The 24,945-nt window shown below is 42.5% G+C and overlaps 1 protein-coding gene across 4 annotated transcripts; it reads left to right on the top strand.

The window, feature by feature from the left end:
- Positions 1–3,125: 3,125 nt before the first annotated feature.
- On the top strand, positions 3,126–23,860 carry LOC311131535 (BOS complex subunit ncln-like). Of its 4 annotated transcripts, none has more exons than XM_084164571.1 (15): positions 3,126–3,407; positions 12,859–13,049; positions 13,358–13,502; positions 13,624–13,718; positions 14,590–14,670; positions 14,845–14,948; positions 17,716–17,804; positions 18,083–18,222; positions 18,422–18,600; positions 19,430–19,517; positions 20,426–20,464; positions 20,781–20,941; positions 21,233–21,286; positions 21,453–21,531; positions 23,022–23,860. In XM_084164571.1, exons 1-15 carry the CDS (start codon positions 3,233–3,235, stop codon positions 23,082–23,084), a joined length of 1,683 nt encoding a protein of 560 aa, XP_084020697.1. In that variant the 5' UTR covers positions 3,126–3,232; the 3' UTR covers positions 23,085–23,860. The 4 variants fall into 4 exon arrangements, with proteins under 4 accessions (XP_084020697.1, XP_084020694.1, XP_084020695.1 ...); XM_084164568.1 differs by having other exon boundaries at positions 18,422–18,648; positions 20,778–20,941; positions 23,022–23,859; XM_084164569.1 differs by having other exon boundaries at positions 18,422–18,648; positions 23,022–23,859.
- The last annotated feature ends 1,085 nt before the right edge of the window (positions 23,861–24,945 follow it).

A 24,945-nucleotide genomic window follows, 5' to 3' on the forward strand; every position in this document is an offset into this window, starting at 1 on the left:
CATCTAAATGACACTATAGGGGCTTGGAAATACGATGACATTACTAAAGTAGGCACATATTTGGTAGGAAACAACTTTGCCATCATCATGTTGTCAAATTTACTTTAGACATATGGCAATGTCATTAGCTAGCAAAGTTTGTTCAAAATAGCTAGCAATGCTAACGTTAGAAAAGCTCAAATCTGGAGGTCTCTCCTCAATCTTAGCTAGCTAACGTTATACTGCATCTAAAGTAAATCCAGCGACATCAAAATGACAACAAAAGGTTTTCCTACTAATGATTTGCCTTCTTTAGAAATGTCATCGTGTTTTCAAGCCACAGTAATAAACTTTCAACCAAATCTTCATCAGCCCCCAATGAGGATGCATTGAGTAGAATGCTCTGTTGGGCATCAGTCCTAAAACGAACCTTCAAAACAATAGTGACGCAACGTGCAACCCATGAATACGTTTTCAAATAACTGCCCTTTTTCTGGCCAGCATATTGCTTTTGATGAACAAATTGGTTGGAAGTATTTATGTAATAAAAAAAGGCTTCATAATTCATAAAGGTCATGTTAACTGACTGATGTTATCTCATAGATGTTATCTCCTACTCATTTCGGCAACCTCCCGAGTGGCGCAGTGGTCTAAGGCACTGCGCCACTCGAGATCCTGGTTCGAATCCAGGCTCTATCGTAGCCGGCCGAGACCGGGAGACCCATGGGGCGGCGCACAATTGGCCCATCGTCGTCCAGGGTAGGGGAGGGAATGGCCAGCAGGGATGTAGCTCAGTTGGTAGAGCATGGCGTTTGCAACGCCAGGGTTGTGGGTTCGTTTCCCACGGGGGGCCAGTATGAAAAAAAAAGAATGTATGCATTCACTAACTGTAAGTCGCTCTGGATAAGAACGTCTGCTAAATGACTAAATTGTAAAAATGTAAATAGAACAAAACATATAAGATCTCCTAAGGCTGTGTTAACCTAAGACGTTATTTTCTGTGTTTATCCCAAAACCCTATTCTTTCCCCATTAATTTTCTCCATAGGAATGGCTGGACGAACCAGAGGTAACTCTTTTCTGGTTTTTAAGACTACAAGCTGGCGTGCTCTATGGGAAAATGAATATATAAGCGTATAAGATTACCTTATTTTCGGCATTTATCGCAAAACCCTATTCTTTCCCCATTAATTTTCCCCACAAGAATGGTTGAACGAACCAGATCCAGGGTTCTGCTCCTACTGGGGAGTACCAATATGGCCGACCGGTGGCTTTAAAGCCAAAGCAGAGAGGAAGAGAGAGGCCCAACACAGCAGAATATCTGTCTCCGTCCAGCAGGTGGCGTTTTTTCATTGTTTCGCCCACCAAGCAGGGAGTTTTTGTATAAAGATAATAAGATAATATGCCATTTAGCAGACGCTTTTATCCAAAGCGACTTACAGTCATGCGTGCATACATTTTCTTTGTGTATGGGTGGTCCCGGGGATCGAACCCACTACCTTGGCGTTACAAGCGCCGTGCTCTACCAGCTGAGCTACAGAGGACCACGTATGGCGGTCAATAAAGCCCCACAGTGGAGGTGTCATAATACCCATGAAACCTAGCAGTCAAACAGGGAAATGGTTCCAATCGGTTTTCCAACATTCATTTTTCCCATACGGGATTTTAGAAACACATAAAGTAAGGGCTGTGTTTCGTGTAGGCTTACCCTGGTGTGACGTTTGATAACCATGTAAATCTCTCTCGGACAAGGTGACTTTTATCAATATATTCGGCTTTATTTACTCTCAGATTTGATCATGCTAATTAGCAGCAAAATAGACATCATGCAAAACTACAAATCCCTGCAAGCTCCTGCACGCCATCTCTGACACCTTTGCTAACAGTTATTGTGTCAATTTAAAACTTTCACAAGACCGTTCACAGAATTGTTCATTTAAAGAAATGTTGCCAATTTATTCATTACTACATTTAGCTAACATTAGTTAATCCAGAGATTCTTACCTTTGCCTCAATTCGGCGGTCTCGTCCAGATCGTCATGGCATTTCTAGTTCTTTATGATAACCACATTAGCAGCTAATTAGCATTTCATTTTTGTGGGGTAGATACAGGCGAATATATTGATAAGTCACCTTGTCCTAGAGAGACAAGGTGAGCCTACACGAAACACAGCCCTTATTTTAAGTGTTTCTAAAATCCCCTAAGGGAAAAATGAATGGTGGAAAAACGATTGGAACCATTTCCCTGTTTGACCGCTAGGTTTTATGGTTATTATGACTCATACTGTGATACTCTATGAGAGTGTAGAATTTGGTCAACAAAAAAATGGTATTGCTTATGCAGCGTTCAAAACCACTGGGAACTCGGAAAATAACGAGCTCAGTCTGGGAAAAATCGTTATGACCTCGGAACTCCAACTCGGGCCTCTTTCTAGAGCTCCAACTTTCCGACCTGAAGATAACTGACGACCTGAAAATCACTGACGTTATGATTTGACCTCGTATTTTTACAAGTTATATTGGAGTTGGCTATGCATATTCATGACATGAAGCTAGTAGCGTCTCTCTCCATTGAATACAGGCAGTCGACGTTAACAACCCTCATCGAATATTTAAAAATATATTACAATAATGAGATGTATCCACCAATCCAAAGAAAGGATAGGCGGGAGCTAGACTGCCCGTCGTGCCGCTTTGTTAGGGCGGAGAGATGTATCTTGTCAGTATATCCATAATCTTTGGCCAAAGCAAAGACTGTACAGTATGGCCACAGAGTTTCGTTTGCCAAAGCCTCTCAATGGCCAATACATAGCATTTTGTAATCCAGGGTTTATTGGCTGTAGCCCATCTAGACATGACCACCGCTGGTCTACATTGACCCCTGCCGTTGAATTCCACAACTGCACAGCCTCGCCTAAAATTCACGAAGCTGTCTCTGATGGCCCCTGTTGGACCCTTAGCAGCAGAGATTTCGCAGTGATGAATATTCTCATTAATTAAATCAATGAACGGGACAAATTAATTTGTATAATAAAGAATATTCATTACAGATATGGAAGATGTAACAATATGTCCATGCCATTCAAAAAGCAAGCTCGTGCGTGTTTAGTTAGGTGGCCAAGCTTTTTGCCATATTAAAATCCACTTGTGTCGATTGTGTTACTGAATGACAGCTAGGCTAACGACTAGATTCGATCCAGCAACAGCCTAGATTATCAATTTCCTCTTGTTTAGACCTCAATACGAAGGTCAAGATGTTTGAGGAGGCTAGTGAGGTGTTCGATAACATGTTTAAGTACTCTTTCCCCCTGACTTTCATTGTGTTTATCCCTGCGGTGCTGATTCTCGTCTCACCCCTTCCAGCTGAAGCGGCACATGAATTCACCGTGTACCGCATGCAGCAGTATGACCTGCAGGGACAACCGTACGGTAAGCATTTAAAAATTGTATTTTGTGCATTTATTGAATGGCAATTCAGTCCTGTGGTTAGCTACCCCGATATAAGGCATAGTTATTTCCCTAAGTAAACGCTCTCTGTTAGCGCGCTAGCTAACGTTAGCGCGCTAGCTAGCTAACAAGTGTCAATAGTGTGTGATTGCGGCCCGCAATTCGGGGGTCTGAGTGTGGGCATCCCCCCCGAGCATCCCATTGGTTCCTGCATGTGGGCGCAGCTGGAGGAATATCCCCCTTCCAGCAAGCCATCTTCATGCTCCTTTGAGATTAGATTTTCTGGATTTCCCCTGATTGTCTATGCAATTAAAATATGGGTCAAAAGGGAAATAAAATTATTATTTTTCGTTTAGGATATGCCATCATTGTAGTATAATTAATGTGCAATGTTTTAACTTCAAATTGATGTGTAATCTGTTGATGCGTTGGATAGCAGATGTAACAGATATACTAGCTCTCTAATTAGGTGGGATTCTGCCTTCTCCCTAAATTCTCAGCCATGAGTTTTGCCCAACAACTGCCTCATGTGAACTACAATCTCGACGATGTGTTTTAACGTTTAGAAATGTCAACAATCATCGCTTTTCGATACGACTTTCGTAACATATGGCCCTTCTCGTTCATCAGCGAGAAAGAATCCTTCAAATAAAAAAGATACACTTACTGTAGTCGTTTTGCACAGATCCATACAGCTATGGGTGCCTCCATCAGATGAAACTATATTTCCCTAGTTACGCTTACACACGTGTTTGGAGCCCTGTCAATGTGTGTATCAATTCAATTTAACCTTTTGTTTTTAGAAAATTATTATTTGAAAGATAAGGTCCTTATGCTTCCAAAACCGTACCGCAAGCGATGCATGTTAATGTTCAGACCGAGATTCGGGGATCTTAACAAAATTCCCACCGACAGAAGACGCCTCCGTCCAATGACTCTTATGTGTGATGGAACTGAGAGTCATGATCAAGGGCTACAGATATACCAGCCACCCTAACCCTCTCTTTATCAAAGCTGTGAGGAAGTGATGTAATAAAAAAAAACAGACACAGATGCCCTAGCAGTAACTTTAACAGAACTGGCGGGGGCGCTCTAGTACAGTAGATGGCGGTAATGCACCATAACGTTGGATGCCAACCACCGATAAACCCCACAGAAGAAGAGGCGGGGGCAACACCGCTAGCTAGCTAGGACACTGGTAGACAGTGTCCTTCGGCCCGCCTGCTGAGCACTCATTTCCCACCTTTCTGTTAACGTTACGGCGAGGGCAGGTGCTTGGCAGGCGGGGTCGAAGGACACTGTGCTAGCTAGGACTCCAGTACACAGGCGGGAGGCGGGAGCGACACCGGTAGCTAGCTAGGACAACGGGAGACAAACTGAAGATTATGATTAGTTGATTATTGGAGTCAGGTGTGCTAGCTGGGGCTGTGGCAAACGTGACACCAATCAGACCCCCAAGGACTGGAGTTGCCCATCCTTATTTGCAGAAAATGACAACTGGTCAAAATAACAACAAATATGCAGTGTTGTCAGACCTCGAATAATGCAAAGAAAATAAGTTCATGTTCATTTTTAAACAACACAATACTAATGTTTTAACTTAGGAAGAGTTCAGAAATCAATATTTGGTGGAACAACCCTGATTTTCAATCACAGCTTTCATGCGTCTTGGCATGCTCTCCACCAGTCTTTCACATTGTTGTTGGGTGACTTTATGCCACTCCTGGCGCAAAATTTCAAGCAGCTCGGCTTTGTTTGATGGCTTGTGACCATCCATCTTCCTCTTGATCACATTCCAGAAGTTTTCAATGGGGTTCAGGTCTGGAGATTGGGCTGGCCATGACAGGGTCTTGATCTGGTGGTCCTCCATCCACACCTTGATTGACCTGGCTGTGTGGCATGGCGCATTGTCCTGCTGGAAAAACCAATCCTCAGAGTTGGGGAACAATGTCAGAGCAAAAGGAAGCAAGTTTTCTTCCAGGACAACCTTGTACGTGGCTTGATTCATGCGTCCTTCACAAAGACAAATCTGCCCGATTCCAGCCTTGCTGAAGGACCCCCAGATCATCACCGATCCTCCACCAAATTTCACAGTGGGTGCGAGACACTGTGGCTTGTAGGCCTCTCCAGGTCTCCGTCTAACCATTAGACGACCAGGTGTTGGGCAAAGCTGAAAATTGGACTCATCAGAGAAGATGACCTTACTCCAGTCATCTACGGTCCAATCCTTATGGTCTTTTGCAAACCTCAGCCTGGCTCTTCTTTGCTTCTCATTGATGAAGGGCTTTTTTCTAGCTTTGCACGACTTCAGCCCTGCCCATAGGAGCCCTCTGCCGGTCTGTAGCTTTGTTGTCCCCAATGTCTGCTGCTTGACCTTGTTCTTATGAACCGCCGTCTTTTTACATTTTAAGGATGGAAGCAACCTGACGCTCACTGTATCCCTCTCCCAGTAAAGCCAGAATTGAACCCTTCTTTTCCTCACTCAAAACTTTCCTTTTCAACTCTTTTGGCATGGTCAATAGTTATTTTATGATTAATATTACTTTTGAGGTACTATTAGCACTGTTTTTGCCATCCAGCTGGTCCTATTGCAAGAGGATAGTGATGACCACAGCAGTGGTTTTTATAATTATAACTAATCAGTACCTAATTCAGTTGAATGAGGTGTGCCTGTGTTGGAATTCAACAGACACTGGAATGGAATGGCTGTCATACATGTAGAGATGCTGATTTAAGAAAAATGTGTAGTGGTCTCTTAATTTTTTCCACAGCTGTATAATTGTAGTATGCCCAATAATATCTTAAAATGTTCATAGTGATGTAGAATACACAATCAAATGAGCCAGGTGTGCCAGATAGGTAAAGACGATAAATTATTCACAGAATTGTTGTAAGAATGTGCCCAAAAAGCTGTCCGACTCGCTAATTTCTGAATACAAATTATAATTGAGACATCCATGTCTTCATCACTGGAAAAGATAAACAGTTGAGTTTGATATCATTTAAAAGATTACAAACAGGGTTGTCAAAAAAAGTAATAATTTCAGGATAAAAAATAACTTTTTATTTTTTATTTTTTTACCTTTAACGTCAATTATCTAAAAACGCATAAACTCAGATTTTTTTATGGCATTGTGTCCAGTATGAAGGAAATCATCTGACTCCGGGGAAGTAAATAAAGGGTCTCCTTGCCAAAATCTGGAAGTATCCCTTTAAAACAACTGATATTCCCATTCAAGTCATCATTCTCTAATGTGTGGATGTCCAACAATTTTTGTGGTACCATTTGAAAGTTGAAATTTCTATTTTATTCCCATTTGAGTACATTATCAGCCAAAACATGACACCCACCCTGTATTCAAGATCATGCTGTGTCTCAACCGATGGCGGGCACAACACAAACACCTCAGACAATGTAAAAAAGGGTCTAAGCTAGAACAGATGCGAAAATGAAAAAAATCGGAGTTTACGTGTTTTTAGATAATTGACATTAAAGAAAAAATATATATACAGTTGAAGTCAGAAGTTTACATACACTTAGGTTGGAGTCATTAAAACTCGTTTTTCAACCACTCCACAAATTTCTTGTTAACAAACTATAGTTTTGGCAAGACTTTTAGGACATCTACTTTGCATGACACAAGTAATTTTTCCAACAATTGTTTACAGACAGATTATTTCACTTATAATTCACTGTATCACAATTCCAGTGGGTCAGAAGTTTACATACACTAAGTTGACTGTGCCTTTAAACAGCTTGGAAAATTCCAGAAAATGATGTCACTGCTTTAGAAGCTTCTGATAGGCTATTTGACGTCATTTGAGTCAATTGGAGGTGTACCTGTGGATGTATTTCAAGGCCTACCATCAAACTCAGTGCCTCTTTGCTTGACATCATGGGAAAATCAAAAGAAATCAGCCAAGACCTCCAAAAAATTTTTGTAGACCTCCACAAGTCTGGTTCACCCGTGGGAGCAATTTCCAAACACCTGAAGGTACTACGTTCATCTGTACAAACAATAGTACGTAAGTATAAACACCATGGGACCACGCAGCCGTCATACCGCTCAGGAAGGAGACGTGTTCTGTCTCCTAGAGATGAACGTACTTTGGTGCGAAAAGTGCAAATCAATCCCAGAACAACAGCAAAGGACCTTGTGAAGATGCTGGAGGAAACAGGTACAAAAGTGTCTATATCCACAGTAAAACGAGTCCTATATCAACATAACCTGAAAGGCCGCTCAGCAAGGAAGAAGCCACTGCTCCATAAAAAAAGCCAGACTACGGTTTGCAACTGCACATGGGGACAAAGATCTTACTTTTTGGAGAAATGTCCTCTGGTCTGATGAAACAAAAATAGAACTGTTTGGCCATAATGACCATTGTTATGTTTGGAGGAAAAAGGGTGAGCTTGCAAGCCAAAGAACACCATCCCAACTGTGAAGCACGGGGGTGGCAGCATCATGCTGTGGGGGTGCTTTGCTGCAGGAGGGACTGGTGCACTTCACTAAATAGATGGCATCATGAGGAAGGAAAATTAAGTGCATATATTGAAGCAACATCTCAAGACATCAGTCAGGAAGTTAAAGCTTGGTCGCAAATGGGTCTTCCAAATGGACAATGACCCCAAGCATACTTCCAAAGTTGTGCCAAAATGGCTTAAGAACAACAAAGTCAAGATATTGGAGTGGCCATCACAAAGCCCTGACCTCAATCCTATAGAAAATGTGTGGGCAGAACTGAAAAAGCATGTGCGAGCAAGGAGGCCGACAAACCTGACTCAGTTACACCAGCTCTGTCAGGAGTAATGGGCCAAAATTCACCCAACTTATTGTGGGAAGCTTGTGGAAGGCTACCCAAAACGTTTGACCCAAGTTAAACAATTTAAAGGCAATGCTACCAAATACTAATTGAGTGTATGTAAACTTCTGACCCACTGGGAATGTGATGAAAGAAATAAAAGCTGAAATAAATCATTCTCTCTACTATTTTTCTGACATTTCACATTCTTAAAATAAAGTGGTGATCCTAACTGACCCAAGACAGGGAATGTTTACTAGGATTAAATGTCAGGTATTGTGAAAAACTGAGTTTAAATGTATTTGGATAAGGTGTATGTAAACTTCTGACTTCAACTCTATTACAAAACAAATATCACTTTCTGACCACTTTTACCAAGGTCAAATATGTAAAGTTTCATTTACATCAAAATGGGTGAAGTCAAAAAGTGTGTGTGGCTTGTCACATTGTCATGGGTGACATGTCACATTTAGTTGAATTTAAAGACATGCTGGGTGATAGTAGGGACGTAAAGGGTTCAGGTGGGGCTGGACGATATATCTAATTAATTAGATTAATTTAAATTAATTTTGTTGCGCGATATTCCAATACCTGTATCCCAAATAACTGTATTGCAAGAATCAAGTTTTTTGTTTGTTTTTATGAGCGTTTATGTCCTTCTGCTTGTTCTCATGTTTTCTTTTTGGTTTCGTCTCGTGCACCTTCCCATTTACACCAGAGATCTCTATATAATGACGAGATGCTCATATCTCTGCCCTAACAATGGGAGTTGTTGTCCCAAAGGCAGGAAGGCAAGCGGCAAGCAGCAAGGGCCATGTCGAGACTTGACAGTTCATGCAGCTTTAGTATTCTGATCATAGAGTTCTCATCATGGAATTCCGAATGCATCATGCATCTACACCTACATTTAAATGTGTCTACCGTGTCCACAGTGTGTCCGGATTCCCTTTTCTCGCTGTATTCAAATGACAGTATGCATTCTACAAATGGTGGAATATGCTAAATATGATAACACAACAACAACTGATGGTAGTAGCTAACTACAGTAGCTAACTAGCCAGCTAACCCGTTTGCAACGCTAAAGGAATTACAAACGGGTTAGCATAACTATAGCCAAACCATTTTTTCCCCTTCTAAATATTAGCTAGCTGGCTAGCATTTATGAGGCCAGCAAACATGTTCCTCACACGCTAAGAAACGTATTTCCTCCAACGTTATAATGAAAAGGTGCCTCTCGGTCCCAAAACACAAGTTTTCTGGAGACTTGTGGGAGGAGTGCTGATGACGGTAGCCTAATTGCGTCGTGACTGAGGTGAAATCCACATACAATGCATCCCTGACCACCTCCTGAAGTGGTCAGCCAGATCTGAACACAATCAGACCACAAAGTGACTTTTGTGTGTTTAGACACGTATTTTCAATGCAATCTTCTTTTTCTGATAGCAGAAGTCACATGTAAGTGTCAAGTGTAGACACGACCAAGTTTAGATCTAAAATAAGCCCATAGAAACGCATTGGGCTTATTTTGGACACATTTTGGCGTGAGTGAAATCTCTCGCTTTGCCTCTTCCACTGTTTACACATACACACACCAAGCCCCCCTGCCACTCACACAACAAAGATGAGAGATCATGTCTTCCTCTCTGTCAAGTGGTTTCAACTAGCTATTTGCATTTGAGGTTTGGTCCAACAGAATCTGTTATATGGACACCGAAACACATTGAGACATTCATTTACTGTAAAGGAGAAGTTAACCTGTCTAACAATACCCTTTTTATGCCTCAACTGCACAAATTGCGCACAGAACAGACACTACTAAAACGCTCTAGCAGCATTTTAGCCAAAGACACTTATACTAGCTGTCTAGTTTTATAAATGTGCAGAAATCATAAAACACAATTATTTCATTCTCATTCTGAGAAATAAGGTAGGCTACTTGATTTCAACATCTGAACAAAGTAGACAGGGTCAGGCTAGCGTGCTGTTCAAACAGTTGGAGACGGACAGAAGGGTGTGTTCATATTAATTCAACTGTTCTGCCTTGTTAGCTAGGAAATAGATCCAAGTTTGCTAACTTGAAATATAAAGATTAGCTGGCTACTCACTAGCACGTGGGCTTGTGCTTGAGAGAATGTTTATGAGACCTGTGTTAATTTTCTGTAATGCCTGCTACAAGAAGTGAATGTGCATTATGCATGGTTCTGGTTAAATTTCGAACAAAAAGGGCATTTTCATAGACAAACTTGAAAGCCAGATCAGTGATTATTGCGAGAAAAAAACTGTTTTGATAAAATAATTAAATTGTTAGTGTGTTTTATGGTTGTGGATTATATTTAGCCTACGTATAATTTCACAAACCCTGAATTCATTAGATTATTGCTGACTGTTTGAAATGCAGTGTATTTGACCTTTAATTGTACAACAAAGCTTATTTAGAGAAAACAGTGATGTAAAAATATCTCCAGTTTCCATGTGGTATTTGAGTTGTGGTAGTTTCAACAGCGCATACAACCTGATTTCCCGCCTAATCAATATGAGTGATTTATTGCCACTTGTCAAAACAACAGGGTTTTTGTGTGCAGTTTACGATATGATTACTATTGTTGCACATGTATGTGTAGATAGTGAAAACCTAAACATAAAATATACTATCACAAACTGTTTCTGCATATTGGTTATTGATTTGGACACGTTTAAACAGTGTTTTGACATTGGCTATTTATCAAAATGTCAACAGGAAGCAGTGACAGCATAATTTTCAACTAAAGTTTTAGGAATATAAATGGAACTTTCAACATTCATTTCCAATGGTATTGTACATAATCAGGTAAAAACTTCTGAATGATTAAAAAAACATGCTGTGATTGATATATTTTGATGACATACCAGAAATCACCAAAACGGGTTTGCCCTGCCTAATAATAGCCTACTACTACAGCATTGAATCAATCATGTCACCTTGCTAGCTAGCTACAGTGAGGGGGAAAAGTATTTGATCCCCTGCTGATTTTGTACCGTTGCCCACTGACAAAGACATGATCAGTCTATAATTTGAATGGTAGGTTTATTAGAATAGTGAGAGACAGAATAACAACAACAAAATCAAGAAAAATGCATGTCAATAATGTTATAAATTGATTTGCATTTTAATGAGGGAAATAGGTATTTGACCCCTCTGCAAAACATGACTTAGTACTTTGTGGCAAAACCCTTGTTGGCAATCACAGAGGTCAGACGTTTCTTGTAGTTGGCCACCAGGTTTGCACACATCTCAGGAGGGATTTTGTCCCACTCCTCTTTGCAGATCTTCTCCAAGTCATTAAGGTTTCGAGGCTGACGTTTGGCAACTGAAACCTTCAGCTCCCTCCAGATTTTCTATGGGATTAAGGTCTGTAGACTGGCTAGGCCACTCCAGGACCTTAATGTGCTTCTTCTTGAGCCACTCCTTTGTTGCCTTGGCCGTGTGTTTTGGGTAATTGTCATGCTGGAATACCCATCCACGACCCATTTTCAATGCCCTGGCTGAGGGAAGGAGGTTCTCACCCAAGATTTGACGGTACATGGCCCCGTCCATCGTCCCTTTGATGCGGTGAAGTTGTCCTGTCCCCTTAGCAGAAATACACCCCCAAAGCATAATGTTTCCACCTCCATGTTTGACGGTGGGGATGGTGTTCTTGGGGTCATAGGCAGCATTCCTCCTCCTCCAAACACGGCGAGTTGAGTTGATGCCAAAGAGCTCGATTTTGGTCTCATCTGACCACAACACTTTCAACCAATTCTCCTCTGAATCATTCAGATGTTCACTGGCAAACTTCAGACGGGCCTGTATATGTGCTTTCTTGAGCAGGGGGACCTTGCGGGCGCTGCAGGATTTCAGTCCTTCACGGCGTAGTGTGTTACCAATTGTTTTCTTGGTGACTATGGTCCCAGCTGCCTTGAGATAATTGACAAGATCCTCCCGTGTAGTTCTGGGCTGATTCCTCACCGTTCTCATGATCATTGCAACTCCACGAGGTGAGATCTTGCATGGAGCCCCAGGCAGAGCGAGATTGACAGTTATTTTGTGTTTCTTCCATTTGCGAATAATCGCACCAACTGTTGTCACCTTCTCACCAAGCTGCTTGGCGATGGTCTTGTAGCCCATTCCAGCCTTGTGTAGGTCTACAATCTTGTCCCTGACATCCTTGGAGAGCTCTTTGGTCTTGGCCATGGTGGAGAGTTTGGAATCTGATTGATTGATTGCTTCTGTGGACAGGTGTCTTTTATACAGGTAACAAACTGAGATTAGGAGCACTCCCTTTAAGAGTGTTACTTGTATAAAAGACACCTGGGAGCCAGACACCTTTCTGATTGAGAGGGGGTCAAATACTTATTTCCCTCATTTAAAATGCAAATCAATGTATAACATTTTTGACATGTGTTTTTCTTGATTTTGTTGTTGTTATTCTGTCTCTCACTGTTCAAATAAACCTACCATTAAAATTATAGACTGATCATGTCTTTGTCAGTGGGCAAACGTACAAAATCAGCAGGGGATCAAATACTTTTTTCCCCTCACTGTAGCTAGCTAGTCACTGAAAGGTGTTTCCACACATCCCTCCCCAACTGATCTGATCCCACTTGTGATTTCCAGGTACCAGGAATGCCATATTGAACACAGAGGCCCGCACAGTGGAGGCGGAGGTGCTAAGCCGCCGCTGTGTCATCATGCGGCTAGTGGACTTCTCCTATGAGAGATACCAGAAAGCCCTGCGCCAGTCCGCTGGGGCTGTGGTCATCATACTCCCCAAGAATATGTCCACCATGCCGCAGGACATAGTACAGGTAATAATGCATTAGAATGCCTTATGAGTGGGCTTATGACCATACAGCAAACTACCCTGGACGTCAAATCAAGAGGCAAGGTCCTGAGTTGTTTTGAAAGCTAGAGCTCCTTTGGTGTTCTTGTAAAGTTTATGTTACCCTCAAGGAAAACTGGCAGTCACAACACTCCCTCCTTATCAGCAACACTTGAAAAAACAGACTTGCTGGAGTGAAGTAGGCCAAAGTGTCCAAATGTTATGCTGTTTCACATTCACACTCTGTTGTCTTGTGAGTGATAACCTGGCATTCCTTATTCCTCTACATTGTAGCAGTTCATGGAGCTGGAGCCAGAGATGCTGGCCACAGAGACCATTGTCCCGGTTTACTTTGCTCTGGAGGACGATGAGCTGCTCTCCATCTACACACAGACCCTCACCTCCTCCTCCTCCCAGGGGTCCTCCTCTGCAGCCGAAGGTGCAGGACATTTACAAATATTGTGTTGAAAACTGTCGGTCGAAACGTTGTTAGAGGAAATTCTTTTCTAGTGAAATTCTTTCTAGGGATTTAATGACACCTTTTCCCCATGTCTTCCCAGTGCTGATCCACACGGCCACAGCTAATGGCTTTCAGATGGTGACGAGTGGGGCTCAGAGCAAGGCAGTGAGTGACTGGGCCATCACCAGTCTAGAGGTGAGAATCATTATGGTTAAACCATTATCCTTTATCTGTTTAATGATTTATGTAGTGCTGTGACATTTAATCCAAACATTCAGACATCTTAAGTTTCTGTTAATGGGTTACCAGTAGACCAGTACCCACATCTGTAGCTCAGCTGGTAGAGCACGGCGCTTGTAACGCCAAGGTAGTGGGTTCGATCCCCGGGACCACCCATACACAAAAAAAAAAAAATGTATGCACGCATGACTGTAAGTCGCTTTGGATAAAAGCGTCTGCTAAATGGCATATCATATCATATCATATCATTAACACACTGCTCACACTTAAGGTGTTAAGTGATTTAGAAGCAAATAACTTGATCGTTTTCTTATCCTTGTGTTTCATTCTTGGGTCTATATGATATTCTAGAGTGTGTGTGTGTGTGTGTGTGTGTGTGTGCATGTGAGTGTGTTGAACTAAGGTAGGTGTCAAACCCAGGGGAATAATGGCCTTAACCATGTAGTTGGAGATCAGTGGATTTCATGAGGCCTCAAGTGTTCCGCTCTACATAATGCATACGGCCATCGGTCAATGGGCTTGTTTCACATAATGGGTTTCAGTTTAAGTCATCGTGGTAGGTATTCCATGCCTGTCTTTATTGATGTCTTAAGTCTCATACCCTTGGCTACATTCTTTACTTTCATATAAGATAACAGAAAATGTAGTATTTCGTATTTTATTCGGATCCCCATTAGCTGTTGCCAAACATAACATGAAACATGACATAACACAGAACATTCATGTAGTAGTATATTGTGTTTCGAGATGTTATAGAACTGATATAAAATATAAATCCTAATACAATATACTTTTGTCTAATAACTGTCTCCCTGTCCTCTCCTAGGGGCGACTGGCTGGAACTGGAGGAGAGGACCTGCCCACCATTGTCCTGGTGGCTCACTATGACTCCTTTGGTGTCGCTCCGGTACGCCCAGCTCTCCCTTCATATACCTCAGTGTATTCTATAATATGCTATATTTATAATATTCTTACTATATGATAGTTATCTTTATTTATGTTGCGTAATTCTGCTCCACTAGAAGTGAAGATGCTAAGTAAATGTGTTGACTCTGTGTGACTTTGGTGTTGTTCTGTCCAGTGGCTGTCCTATGGAGCAGACTCTAACGGTAGTGGGGTGTCTATGCTGCTGGAGTTAGCCAGACTCTTCTCCAGACTCTACACCTACAAGAGGACACACGCTGGGTGAGCAACACACGTCACGTCGACAGCCCCTCAGAGAAATCAGGCTTATTACAATGTTATAACCATCCACACGTTTCCTTTGGGAAAATCACACTCCGCTTGTAAAACTCACAGATCTTCCTGTGTTTACAATGTACTTTGCTTTTAAGAGTCGATTAGTTATAGTAATAGAGTAGAAAGGATGTGGTTCTTTGAAGACGTTTGTCGATTCCTAGTGGTCTAAGGCGCCGCATCGCAGTGCTAACTGTGCCACTAGAGATCCTGGTTCGAATCCAGGCTCTGTCGCAGCCGGCCGCGACCGGGAGACTCATGGGCGGCGCACAATTGGCCCAGCGTCGTCCAGGGTAGGGGAGGGAATGGCCGGCAGGGATCTAGCTCAGTTGATAGAGCATGGCGTTTGCAACGCCAGGGTTGTGGGTTCGATTCCCACGGGGGGCCAGTATAAAAAATATATATATTAAAAAAAAAATATGTATTCACTAACTGTAAGTCGCTCTGGATAAGAGTGTCTGCTAAATGACTAAAATGTAATGTAAATGTGTACTCTGGAGTGTGAGTGCACTTTGAGACGAGGGGCTACATTAGTGTAAATGTGTTGGCGTAATGGCATGCTGGCTGTTTTCCATGGTGTTTGGTGAGCTCTAGTGTTGGCGTATGCTCCATACTGACCGAATGAAAATGCTAACAAGTAACCACTGCTAACTTTGCATAAGGGCTGTTTGCATATCACTAGTAAAAAGGAACAAGACAGCAAGAAGCCCCTCCTACATAGAGAGAGCAGGGGAGAAAGGGGCTGTCGTCAGGACGCAAAGTACATGTCAGTGTTATGTGTTGCAGAGAAATTGCAGATTACATGACCTCTGAATTCAGAGACACATTTTAACTGACTGTAGCCTTTCCCCTATGACACTATACAGTATGTTTTGACATTCACTTTCCCAACATGTACAGTGCCTTCAGAAAGTGTTCACACCCCTTGACCTTTTCCAAATGTTGTTGTGTTACAGCCTGATTTTAAAATGGATTAAATAGAGATTTTATTGTCACTGGCCTACACGCTATACCCCATAATGTCAAAGTGGAATTATGTTTTTACCAATTAAAAGCTGAAATGTCTTGAGTCAATAAGTATTCAACCCCTTTGTTATGGCAAGCCAAAATAAGTTCAGGAGTAAAAATGTGCTTAACAAGTCACATAATAAATTGCATGGACTCACTCTGTGCAAGAATAGTATTTAATATGATTTTTGAATGACTACCTGATCTCTGTACCCCACACATACAATTATCTATAAGGTCTCTCAGTCGAGTAGTGAATTTCAACCACAGTTTCAACCACAAAGACCAGGAAGGTTTTCCAATGCCTTGCAAAGAAGGGAAGCTATTGGTAGTTGGGTAAAAAAAAAGCTGACATTGAATATCTCTTTGAGCATGTTGAAGTTATTAATTACACTTTGGATGGTGTATCAATACACCCAGTCACTACAAAGATACAGGCTTCCTTCCTAACTCATTTGCCGGAGAGGAAGGAAACCGCTCAGGGGATTTCACCATGAAGCCTATGGCTGTGATAGGAGAAAACAACTGAGGATGGATCAACAACATTGTAGTTACTACACAATACTAACCTAATTGACAGAGGGAAAATAACAAAGCTTGTACAGAATAAAAATATTCCAAAACATTTACATTTTACATTTGAGTCATTTAGCAGATGCTGTTTGCAACAAGGCACTAAAGTAATACTGCAAAAAATGTGGCAAAGCAATTAACTTTTTGTCCTAACTACAACGTGTTTTGTTTGGGGAAAATCCAATACAACACATTAATGAGTACCACTCTCCGTATGTAATCGTTAAGGATTGGGAGTTTTTCAGGATAAAAAATAAACGGAATGGAGCTAAGCGCAGGCAAAATCCTAGAGGAAAATCTGGTTTAGTCTGCTTTCCACCAGACACTGGGAGATTAATTCACCTTTCAGCAGGACAATAACATAAAACACAAGGCCAAATCTACACTGGAGTTGCTTACCAAGAAGATAGTGAATGTTCCTGAGTGGCCGAGTTACAGTTTTGATTTAAATCTAATTGAAAATCTATGGCAAGACCTGAAAATGATTGTCTAGCAATGATCAACAACCAATTTGACAGAGCTTGAAGAATAATGAGCAAATGTTGCACAATCCAGGTGTGGAAAGCTCTTAGAGACTTACCCAGAAAGACTCACAGCTGTAATCGCTGCTAAAGGTGCTTCTAGAAAGTACTGACTCAGGGGTGTGGATACTTATGTAAATTAGATATTTCTGTATTTAATTTTCAATACATTTGCTAAAATTTCAAATACAAAATGTTTCACTTTGTCATTAATAATAATAAATAATAATAATATGCCATTTAGCAGACGCTTTTATCCAAAGTGACTTACAGTCATGCGTGCATACATTTTTGTGTATGGGTGGTCCCGGGGTTCGAACCCACTACCTTGGCGTTACAAGCGCCGTGCTCTACCAGCTGAGCTACAGAGGACCATTATGGGGTACTGTGTGTAGATGGGTGAGAAAAAACATATATTTAATCCATTTAGAATTCAGGCTGTAACACAACAAAATGTGGAATAAGTCAAGGGGTATGAATACTTTCTGAAGGCACTGTAGCTACCAGACTCTGTAGAACTGTTCAAATCTGTTGACCTAATGGAGGCCAGAGAACATCCACATTGATAAGAATGTCCTCTCCTGTCATTTCTAACACACCTACTGTCTTCTTAGGTACAACCTGCTTTTCTTTGTCTCTGGGGGAGGGAAGTTCAACTACCAAGGCACCAAACGCTGGCTGGAGGACAACCTGGATCATACAGGTACACTAAGCTCACATGATAACGCTGTAGACTCAGTTACAGGATGGCTATTATGACTGCTACAGTGGAACACATAATCACATCTGTACAATACATACTGGAAATGAAAGGGAATGAAACATGATACCGGCCACAAGTGTCATTAAATGGAGGTCATGTGTGCGAAACAATGGGCATGCATGATATTTGGGAAATTGATATTTGCATAGATATCGCAGTGTAAACAGTCTCTGTCTTCCTCTCTCCCTTTATCTATCCTTTCCTCCCTCTCTCTGCAGACTCCAGTCTGTTGCAGGACAATGTGGCGTTTGTGTTGTGTCTGGACACGCTGGGGAACGGAGACGGTCTGCACCTTCACGTGTCCAAACCCCCTAAAGAGGGAACCGCTCAGTACGCCCTGCTCAAAGAGGTGGAGACTGTAAGGACCACCACATCACACCAACCACATAAAAATTATTTTTATATATTTAGATAGTTTAAGTTAATATGATATACATAATATATATATATATATATTGATATATGTTGATCACGCATAGCACATTATATGTACACCCAAAGTTCCCTACTGTAAGTTTTTCTGACCTTTAACCTCTGACCCCCTCTGTCACCCCCAGGTGGCATCCAGCCAGTACCCAGAGGTCAAGTTCTCAATGGTGCATAAGAAGATAAACCTGGCGGACGACACACTGGCGTGGGAGCACGAGCGCTTCGGGATCCGCCGGCTGCCGGCCTTCACGCTGTCCCACCTCAACAGCCATCGCGAGGCGCAGCGCTCCAGCATTATGGACGTGCGGTCAGTGTCCCCCTCTTCTCAACATGGAGCGGGAGAGCCACCTGCTGGGTGGGTTTATTACTGCTGTCCGACCAAGAGACCCCCCCCCATCCACAAGCCCCAACCCCTGCCTAGGCCCAGCTCACCTATCACACCTCATTCATGTAATCAACTGCCCATTAGGATCTTTTGAATCAGGTGTGTACGTGCTAGGCTAGAACAAAAGCTTGCACACATTGCTGTCCCTCCTGGACCGTATTGCCCACACCCCTGCCTTGTAGTGCCCTGTAGCTCAGTTGGTAGAGCATGGCGCTTGCAACGCCAGGGTTGTGGGTTCGTTTCCCACGGGGTATGAAAAATGTATGCACTCACTAACTGTAAGTCGCTCTGGATAAGAGCGTCTGCTAAATGACAAAAATGTAAAATGTTGTAGATGTGGGACTTTTGTAGATCTGTCTCACAGCAAGGTGGAGCTATTACCATGTTGCTTAAAATCTGATAAAGGGAGGTTGCTAGCCGGTGTATGAACTGATACTAATACTGTGTTACTTTTATTGCTAGCAGTCCCTCAAGAACATGGGCACATGGCTTGCCGGCACCTGGAATAAAAAAACTTTGAAAAACGCTGGGCTACCGGGTTGATTTGGGATTGGGCACCTTCATCCCACTGTACTGAACTGTCTGTCCTCCAAACATCATCACTGCCACCTCCCCTCCACCCCACCTCCCCACCCAGTGGAGTGGACTGTCTGTGCTCCCCACATTCTCCATCAGTGTGTTTTCAGAGTTGAGCTGCTCTTGATTGCTGGGTAATTTTAACTGTGAATTGAACTGTGATTTACTGTTACAGACCTCATGTGGATCTGAGAAAGCTCAGCAGGAACACGAAGCTGATTGCAGAGTCACTGGCCAGAGTCATCTACAACCTCACAGAGAAGGTAAAGATATGTAGAACAATATTGAAAGCCATATAATTCAAGTCAATGTTTTTCATGTTGCTTTTGATATCTATACTGAATAAAAACATGCAACAATTTCAAAGATTTTATTTAATCACAGTTCATATAAGGAAATCAGTCAATCATTAGGCCCTAATCTATGGATTTCACATGATTGGGCAGGGGTGCAGCCTTGGAAGGCATAGGCCCACCCACTTGGCAGCCAGCCAATCAGAATGAGTTTTTCCCCACAAAAGGGCTTTATTACAGACAGAACTACCCCACAGCACCCCCCCCCCCCCCCCCCCCCCCCCCCCCTCAGATGATCCCGCAGGTGAAGCAGCTGGATGTGGAGGTCCGGGGTCTGCTGCAGTTGTGAGGCCAGTTGGACGTACTGCCTAATTCTCTAAAACGACGTTGGAGGCAGCTTATGGTAGAGAAATGAACATTCAATTATCTGGCAACAACTCTGTTGGACATTCCTGCAGTCAGAATGCCGATTGCACGCTCCCTCAAAACTTGAGACATCTGTGGCATTGGGTTGTGTGACAAAACTGCACATTTTTAAAGTGTACTTTTATTGTCCCCAGCACAAGGTGCACCTGTGTAATGATCATGCTGTTTAATCAGCTTCTTGATATGCCACACCTGTCAGGTGGATTATCTTGGCAAAGGAGAAAGGCTCACTAACAGGGATGTAAACAAATATATGTGCACAACATTTGAGAGAAATAAGCTTTTTGTGCGTATGGAACATTTCTGTGATCTTTTATTTCATCTCATGAAGCATGGGACCAACACTTTACATGTTGCATTTATATTTTTGTTCAGTGTGGGTTGCCCTTTGTACTGTACAGCAGGTTTGACTTCTCTCTCGCTCTCTCTCTCTCGTGTGTGCGTGTGTCCAGGGTGCCCCAGGTGACCTGCAGATTTTCACTGAGCAAATGGTGAGTGGTTGAACGTGGCTTAACCATACTGTCCCCTCCCTTTGAGGCTGTCTCTGACATGACCTTTACCAATACTTTTTGAAGGCTGCTATACACACCAGGACTTTGACCTGAGGCTTGGCCTGAGTAGGGGGCAACCAGTGGACCCCTTAGGCTAGTGTTTGTGTGGTGTGTAGCTGTGTTATAGTCAGGGTCACGATGTGTGCGTGTGTGTGCTTAACAAGACAAGTGTGTATCAAGGTGTGTACTATAAGGCCACTGACTATGAGTCTGTGTATTTGTGTGTCCGTGTGTGTGTTGCCTGCACGGCCAGCAGATGCAGGAGGAGCAGCTGTCGTCGGTGGTGGACTGGCTGACAGCCCAGCCGCGGGCCGCCCAGCTGGTGGACAAGGACAGCAGCGTGGTCAGCACCCTGGAGTACCACCTGGGATGCTACCTGAAGGACGTCCGCAGGCACTACGTCAAGGCTGACAAGAGGTGACCAGTCACTGACCACTGCGCTACGGCTAATACAGGGTGTCAATGGTCCTCTTGACTGGTCACAGCTAGTGGTTCTGCCGTGTTTTCCTTGAAGGAATCAAAGAACTACTAAGACCGCTCATAGTGGTAAAAAACAGTGACAGAATCACTCCATTATTGTAGAAGATCATTTGTAAGGATCAAATAGTAAATATTTCTATTTACTGTTGTTCATTGAACCAATGAACATTATGGTTTAGAAATGGATGATGTTGCCGTGACAAATGCAATATTTTTTCTCTCCCTCAGAGACCCAGAGTTTGTCTTCTACGATCAGCTCAAACAGACCATGAATGCTTACAGGTAGAGGTGATGGCTGCCTGCTGTATTTAGCCCTCAGAGTGCTGAGCTTTAGTGCAATAGAGCAAACGCCTATTGACTTTCACTTCAAACCTCTTCAGCTTGCTTTTGTGTCTGTGTTTTTTCCCTTTTACACTCTTGTCATTTTATACACCCACTTTCCTAACAGGGTGAAACCAGCCATCTTTGACCTGCTTCTGGCATTCTGCATCGCAGCCTACCTCGGAGTGATATATCTGGCCATCCAGGTATATATTGATCCAACATCGCCATTCTGATGGCTACTAATGTTATTTTGATGTATGGTCATTAATCTGTTGACCTAGCCTCCCCCTGTAACTCCTAACCCGGTCATTGCTGTAAATCATATGAATGCTGTCTTCTCAGTCGGCTTACCTGGTTATTCAAGGGGTTAAGTTATGGGAACATACGTTTTTGGTTTCCCATTGGTTCTAGGAACGAAGCCATACGTTTCCTGACATTTGGCTGTTCTGGGAACGTTACTTTTTAGGTTGCAGGGAGGTTCTGAGAATGTTTTACTATGGTTCTCTGAATGTTTTCCTGGGATGTTTTATTAATGTTCTGAGAACGGAAATTATAAGTAATTAAATAACGTAAGACTTTTAATAACACTGCTAGCTTATTTTGGTTTAATTGAACTCCAAGCACAGATAGGACACATGGAAATTAATTTGCTTAGGCATTAATCATGCAAACACATTTATTTTTGTGGCATGGCTTCAGGGAGATTTGAACCTATGATCTTCTGTTTCCTATCCACGGAGTTAGTCCACTACGCCACCAAGATGGAGCTAGCATGCCAAGGTTTTTTACTCATCCAAAGCTGTTCATTTTAGTCTATTTAAACAAACCCACTTCAAAGGAAACAAGCACTCATTAAGATCAGGTGTGGCCAATTTGTGGGCGCGGCCAAAACACTTGAACACACTTTACAAGATAGAGGATAGAGAGGTTTGTTGACACTGAGAACGGAATGTATGTTCTTAAATAACATTCTTAGAACGTTCTTTTGAACGTTACTTATGTTTTCTTGTGTTTTTTATGTAAAGTTTTCTTAATGATCTGAAAACATGACTTTAAATAGAACCATGAGGAAACCTGTATAAAACATTTATGCTGAAGTACTGAAATTCCCACAGAAGAACGTTGTTTCTTAACGTTCTCTGAACAATTTGAGAACATAACTTTAAATAGAACCATGAGGAAACCTGTATCAACTCCTGAGTGGCGCAGTGGTCTAAGGCACTGCATCGCAGGCTGTGCCACTAGAGATCCTGGTTAGAGTCCAGGCTCTGTCGCAGCCGGCCGCGACCGGGAGACCCATGGGCGGCGCACAATTGGTCCAGCGTCATCCAAGGTAGGGGAGGGTTTGGCCGGCAGGGATGTGGGTTCGTTTCCCACGGGGGGCCAGTATAAAAAAACAAAAAAAAACATGTATCCATTCACTAACTGTAAGTCGCTCTGGATAAGAGTGTCTGCTAAATTACTAAAATGTAAATGTAAAATGTTATGCTGAAGTATTGAAATTCCCACCTAAGAAACATATGGTTCTCAGAACGTTATGTGCTAGCTAGGTATCCTGCACCATTCCCAGAAGGTTGTGGAAAGGTTGTATGCAAAATAACCATAGGACAACTCTGCTCTAAGAAACATATGGTTCTCAGAACATTATGTGCTAGCTGGGTAATGTCTTTCTCACTTTTTTCTCTCTCTTCAGCACTTTGTGGTTCTCTACAGTGTGGTGCGCAGAATCACAGCGCCCAAGACCAAGCAGCATTAAGCCCCTCTTCTTCCTCTCATTCAGACTCCTCCCCTCCGACGAGCTCTAGCCAATAACAAAACGGGGGCGGACCAAGCAGCTCTTTTTTTTTTTTTACCCCATCTATCGCCTTTGTTCTTCTTTGGAAATGAAACGTGTTGAATAATTTCTCTCTGCCAAGATTAGCCATCTAGTCGATTCCTTCAATAGCTGTCAAGTCAGAATGCACTCTGGTCTTCCTGTCCTCCTGAAATCAGATGTCAAACGTTACCTCGTACGCCCAATCCCACATCAACTCCTAGTCCCTAACCCCTATTTTCCCCTATGATCTGAGAGAATTTGATAGGTGTAAGCAATATGGTAATAGCATTACCTTGTGCTCAGGTAGGCTAGGTTACATTTTCACCAGTTTGCTTACACCTATCCAATCCTCTCCACAAGTGCATAAGGAGTAGGTACTAGAGGTTGATATGGGATTGGGCATTTCTATACCCACAGCTCACTCCTCAGTGCCCTATAGTGTGAATTTTGCCAAACTACAATGGGGTCGTCTTCTTGGGCAGCTATGGAGTAGCATGACTGTGCAGGAGTAGCAGTGAGACTCTGTAATATTGTTTGGATGGATGGTTGATATATTTGGACACCCTGACTAGATTAATTTTTCTATATGATTTATTTTTCTCTAACCCCAATTTGTTTTTTAAGAAATAGTCTAAATTAAATGTTGAATAGTGTGTAGATGACATGACCGATGGCCTTGTTGACTGAACTAATTAAATACAGTGCCTTCAGAAAGTATTCATACCCCTTGACTTATTCCACATATGGTTGTGTTACAGCTTGAATTCAAAATTGATTAAATATACAGTGGGGAAAAAAAGTATTTAGTCAGCCACCAATTGTGCAAGTTCTCCCACTTAAAAAGATGAGAGAGGCCTGTAATTTTCATCATAGGTACACGTCAACTATGACAGACAAAATGAGAAAAAAAAATCCAGAAAATCACATTGTAGGATTTTTAATGAATTTATTGGCATATGATGGTGGAAAATAAGTATTTGGTCAATAACAAAAGTTTCTCAATACTTTGTTATATACCCTTTGTTGGCAATGACACAGGTCAAACGTTTTCTGTAAGTCTTCACAAGGTTTTCACACACTGTTGCTGGTATTTTGGCCCATTCCTCCATGCAGATCTCCTCTAGAGCAGTGATGTTTTGGGGCTGTCGCTGGGCAACACAGACTTTCAACTCCCTCCAAAGATTTTCTATGGGGTTGAGATCTGGAGACTGGCTAGGCCACTCCAGGACCTTGAAATGCTTCTTACGAAGCCACTCCTTCGTTGCCCGGGCGGTGTGTTTGGGATCATTGTCATGCTGAAAGACCCAGCCACGTTTCATCTTCAATGCCCTTGCTGATGGAAGGAGGGTTTCACTCAAAATCTCACGATACATGGCCCCATTCATTCTTTCCTTTACACGGATCAGTCGTCCTGGTCCCTTTGCAGAAAAACAGCCCCAAAGCATGATGTTTCCAACCCCATGCTTCACAGTAGGTATGGTGTTCTTTGGATGCAACTCAGCATTCTTTGTCCTCCAAACATGACGAGTTGAGTTTTTACCAAAAAGTTATATTTTGGTTTCATCTGACCATATGACATTCTCCCAATCCTCTTCTGGATCATCCAAATGCACTTCAGACGGGCCTGGACATGTACTGTCTTAAGCAGGGGGACACGTCTCGCACTGCAGGATTTGAGTCCCTGGCGGCGTAGTGTGTTACTGATGGTTGGCTTTGTTACTTTGGTCCCAGCTCTCTGCAGGTCATTCACTAGGTCCCCCCGTGTGGTTCTGGGATTTTTGCTCACCGTTCTTGTGATCAT

Source organism: Coregonus lavaretus (genome assembly GCF_964263955.1).
Source record: "Coregonus lavaretus genome assembly, chromosome: 6".
NCBI classification, from domain to species: domain Eukaryota; kingdom Metazoa; phylum Chordata; class Actinopteri; order Salmoniformes; family Salmonidae; genus Coregonus; species Coregonus lavaretus.

Coding starts and splice junctions, on each gene's coding strand:
- LOC311131535 (XM_084164568.1), top strand. CDS start 3,233: ATGTTTGAGGAGGCTAGTGAGGTGTTCGATAACATGTTTAAGTACTCT. Junction 13,050..13,357: donor TGCCGCAGGACATAGTACAG/GTAATAATGCAT, acceptor TCTACATTGTAG/CAGTTCATGGAGCTGGAGCC. Junction 21,532..23,021: donor TGATATATCTGGCCATCCAG/GTATATATTGAT, acceptor CTCTCTCTTCAG/CACTTTGTGGTTCTCTACAG.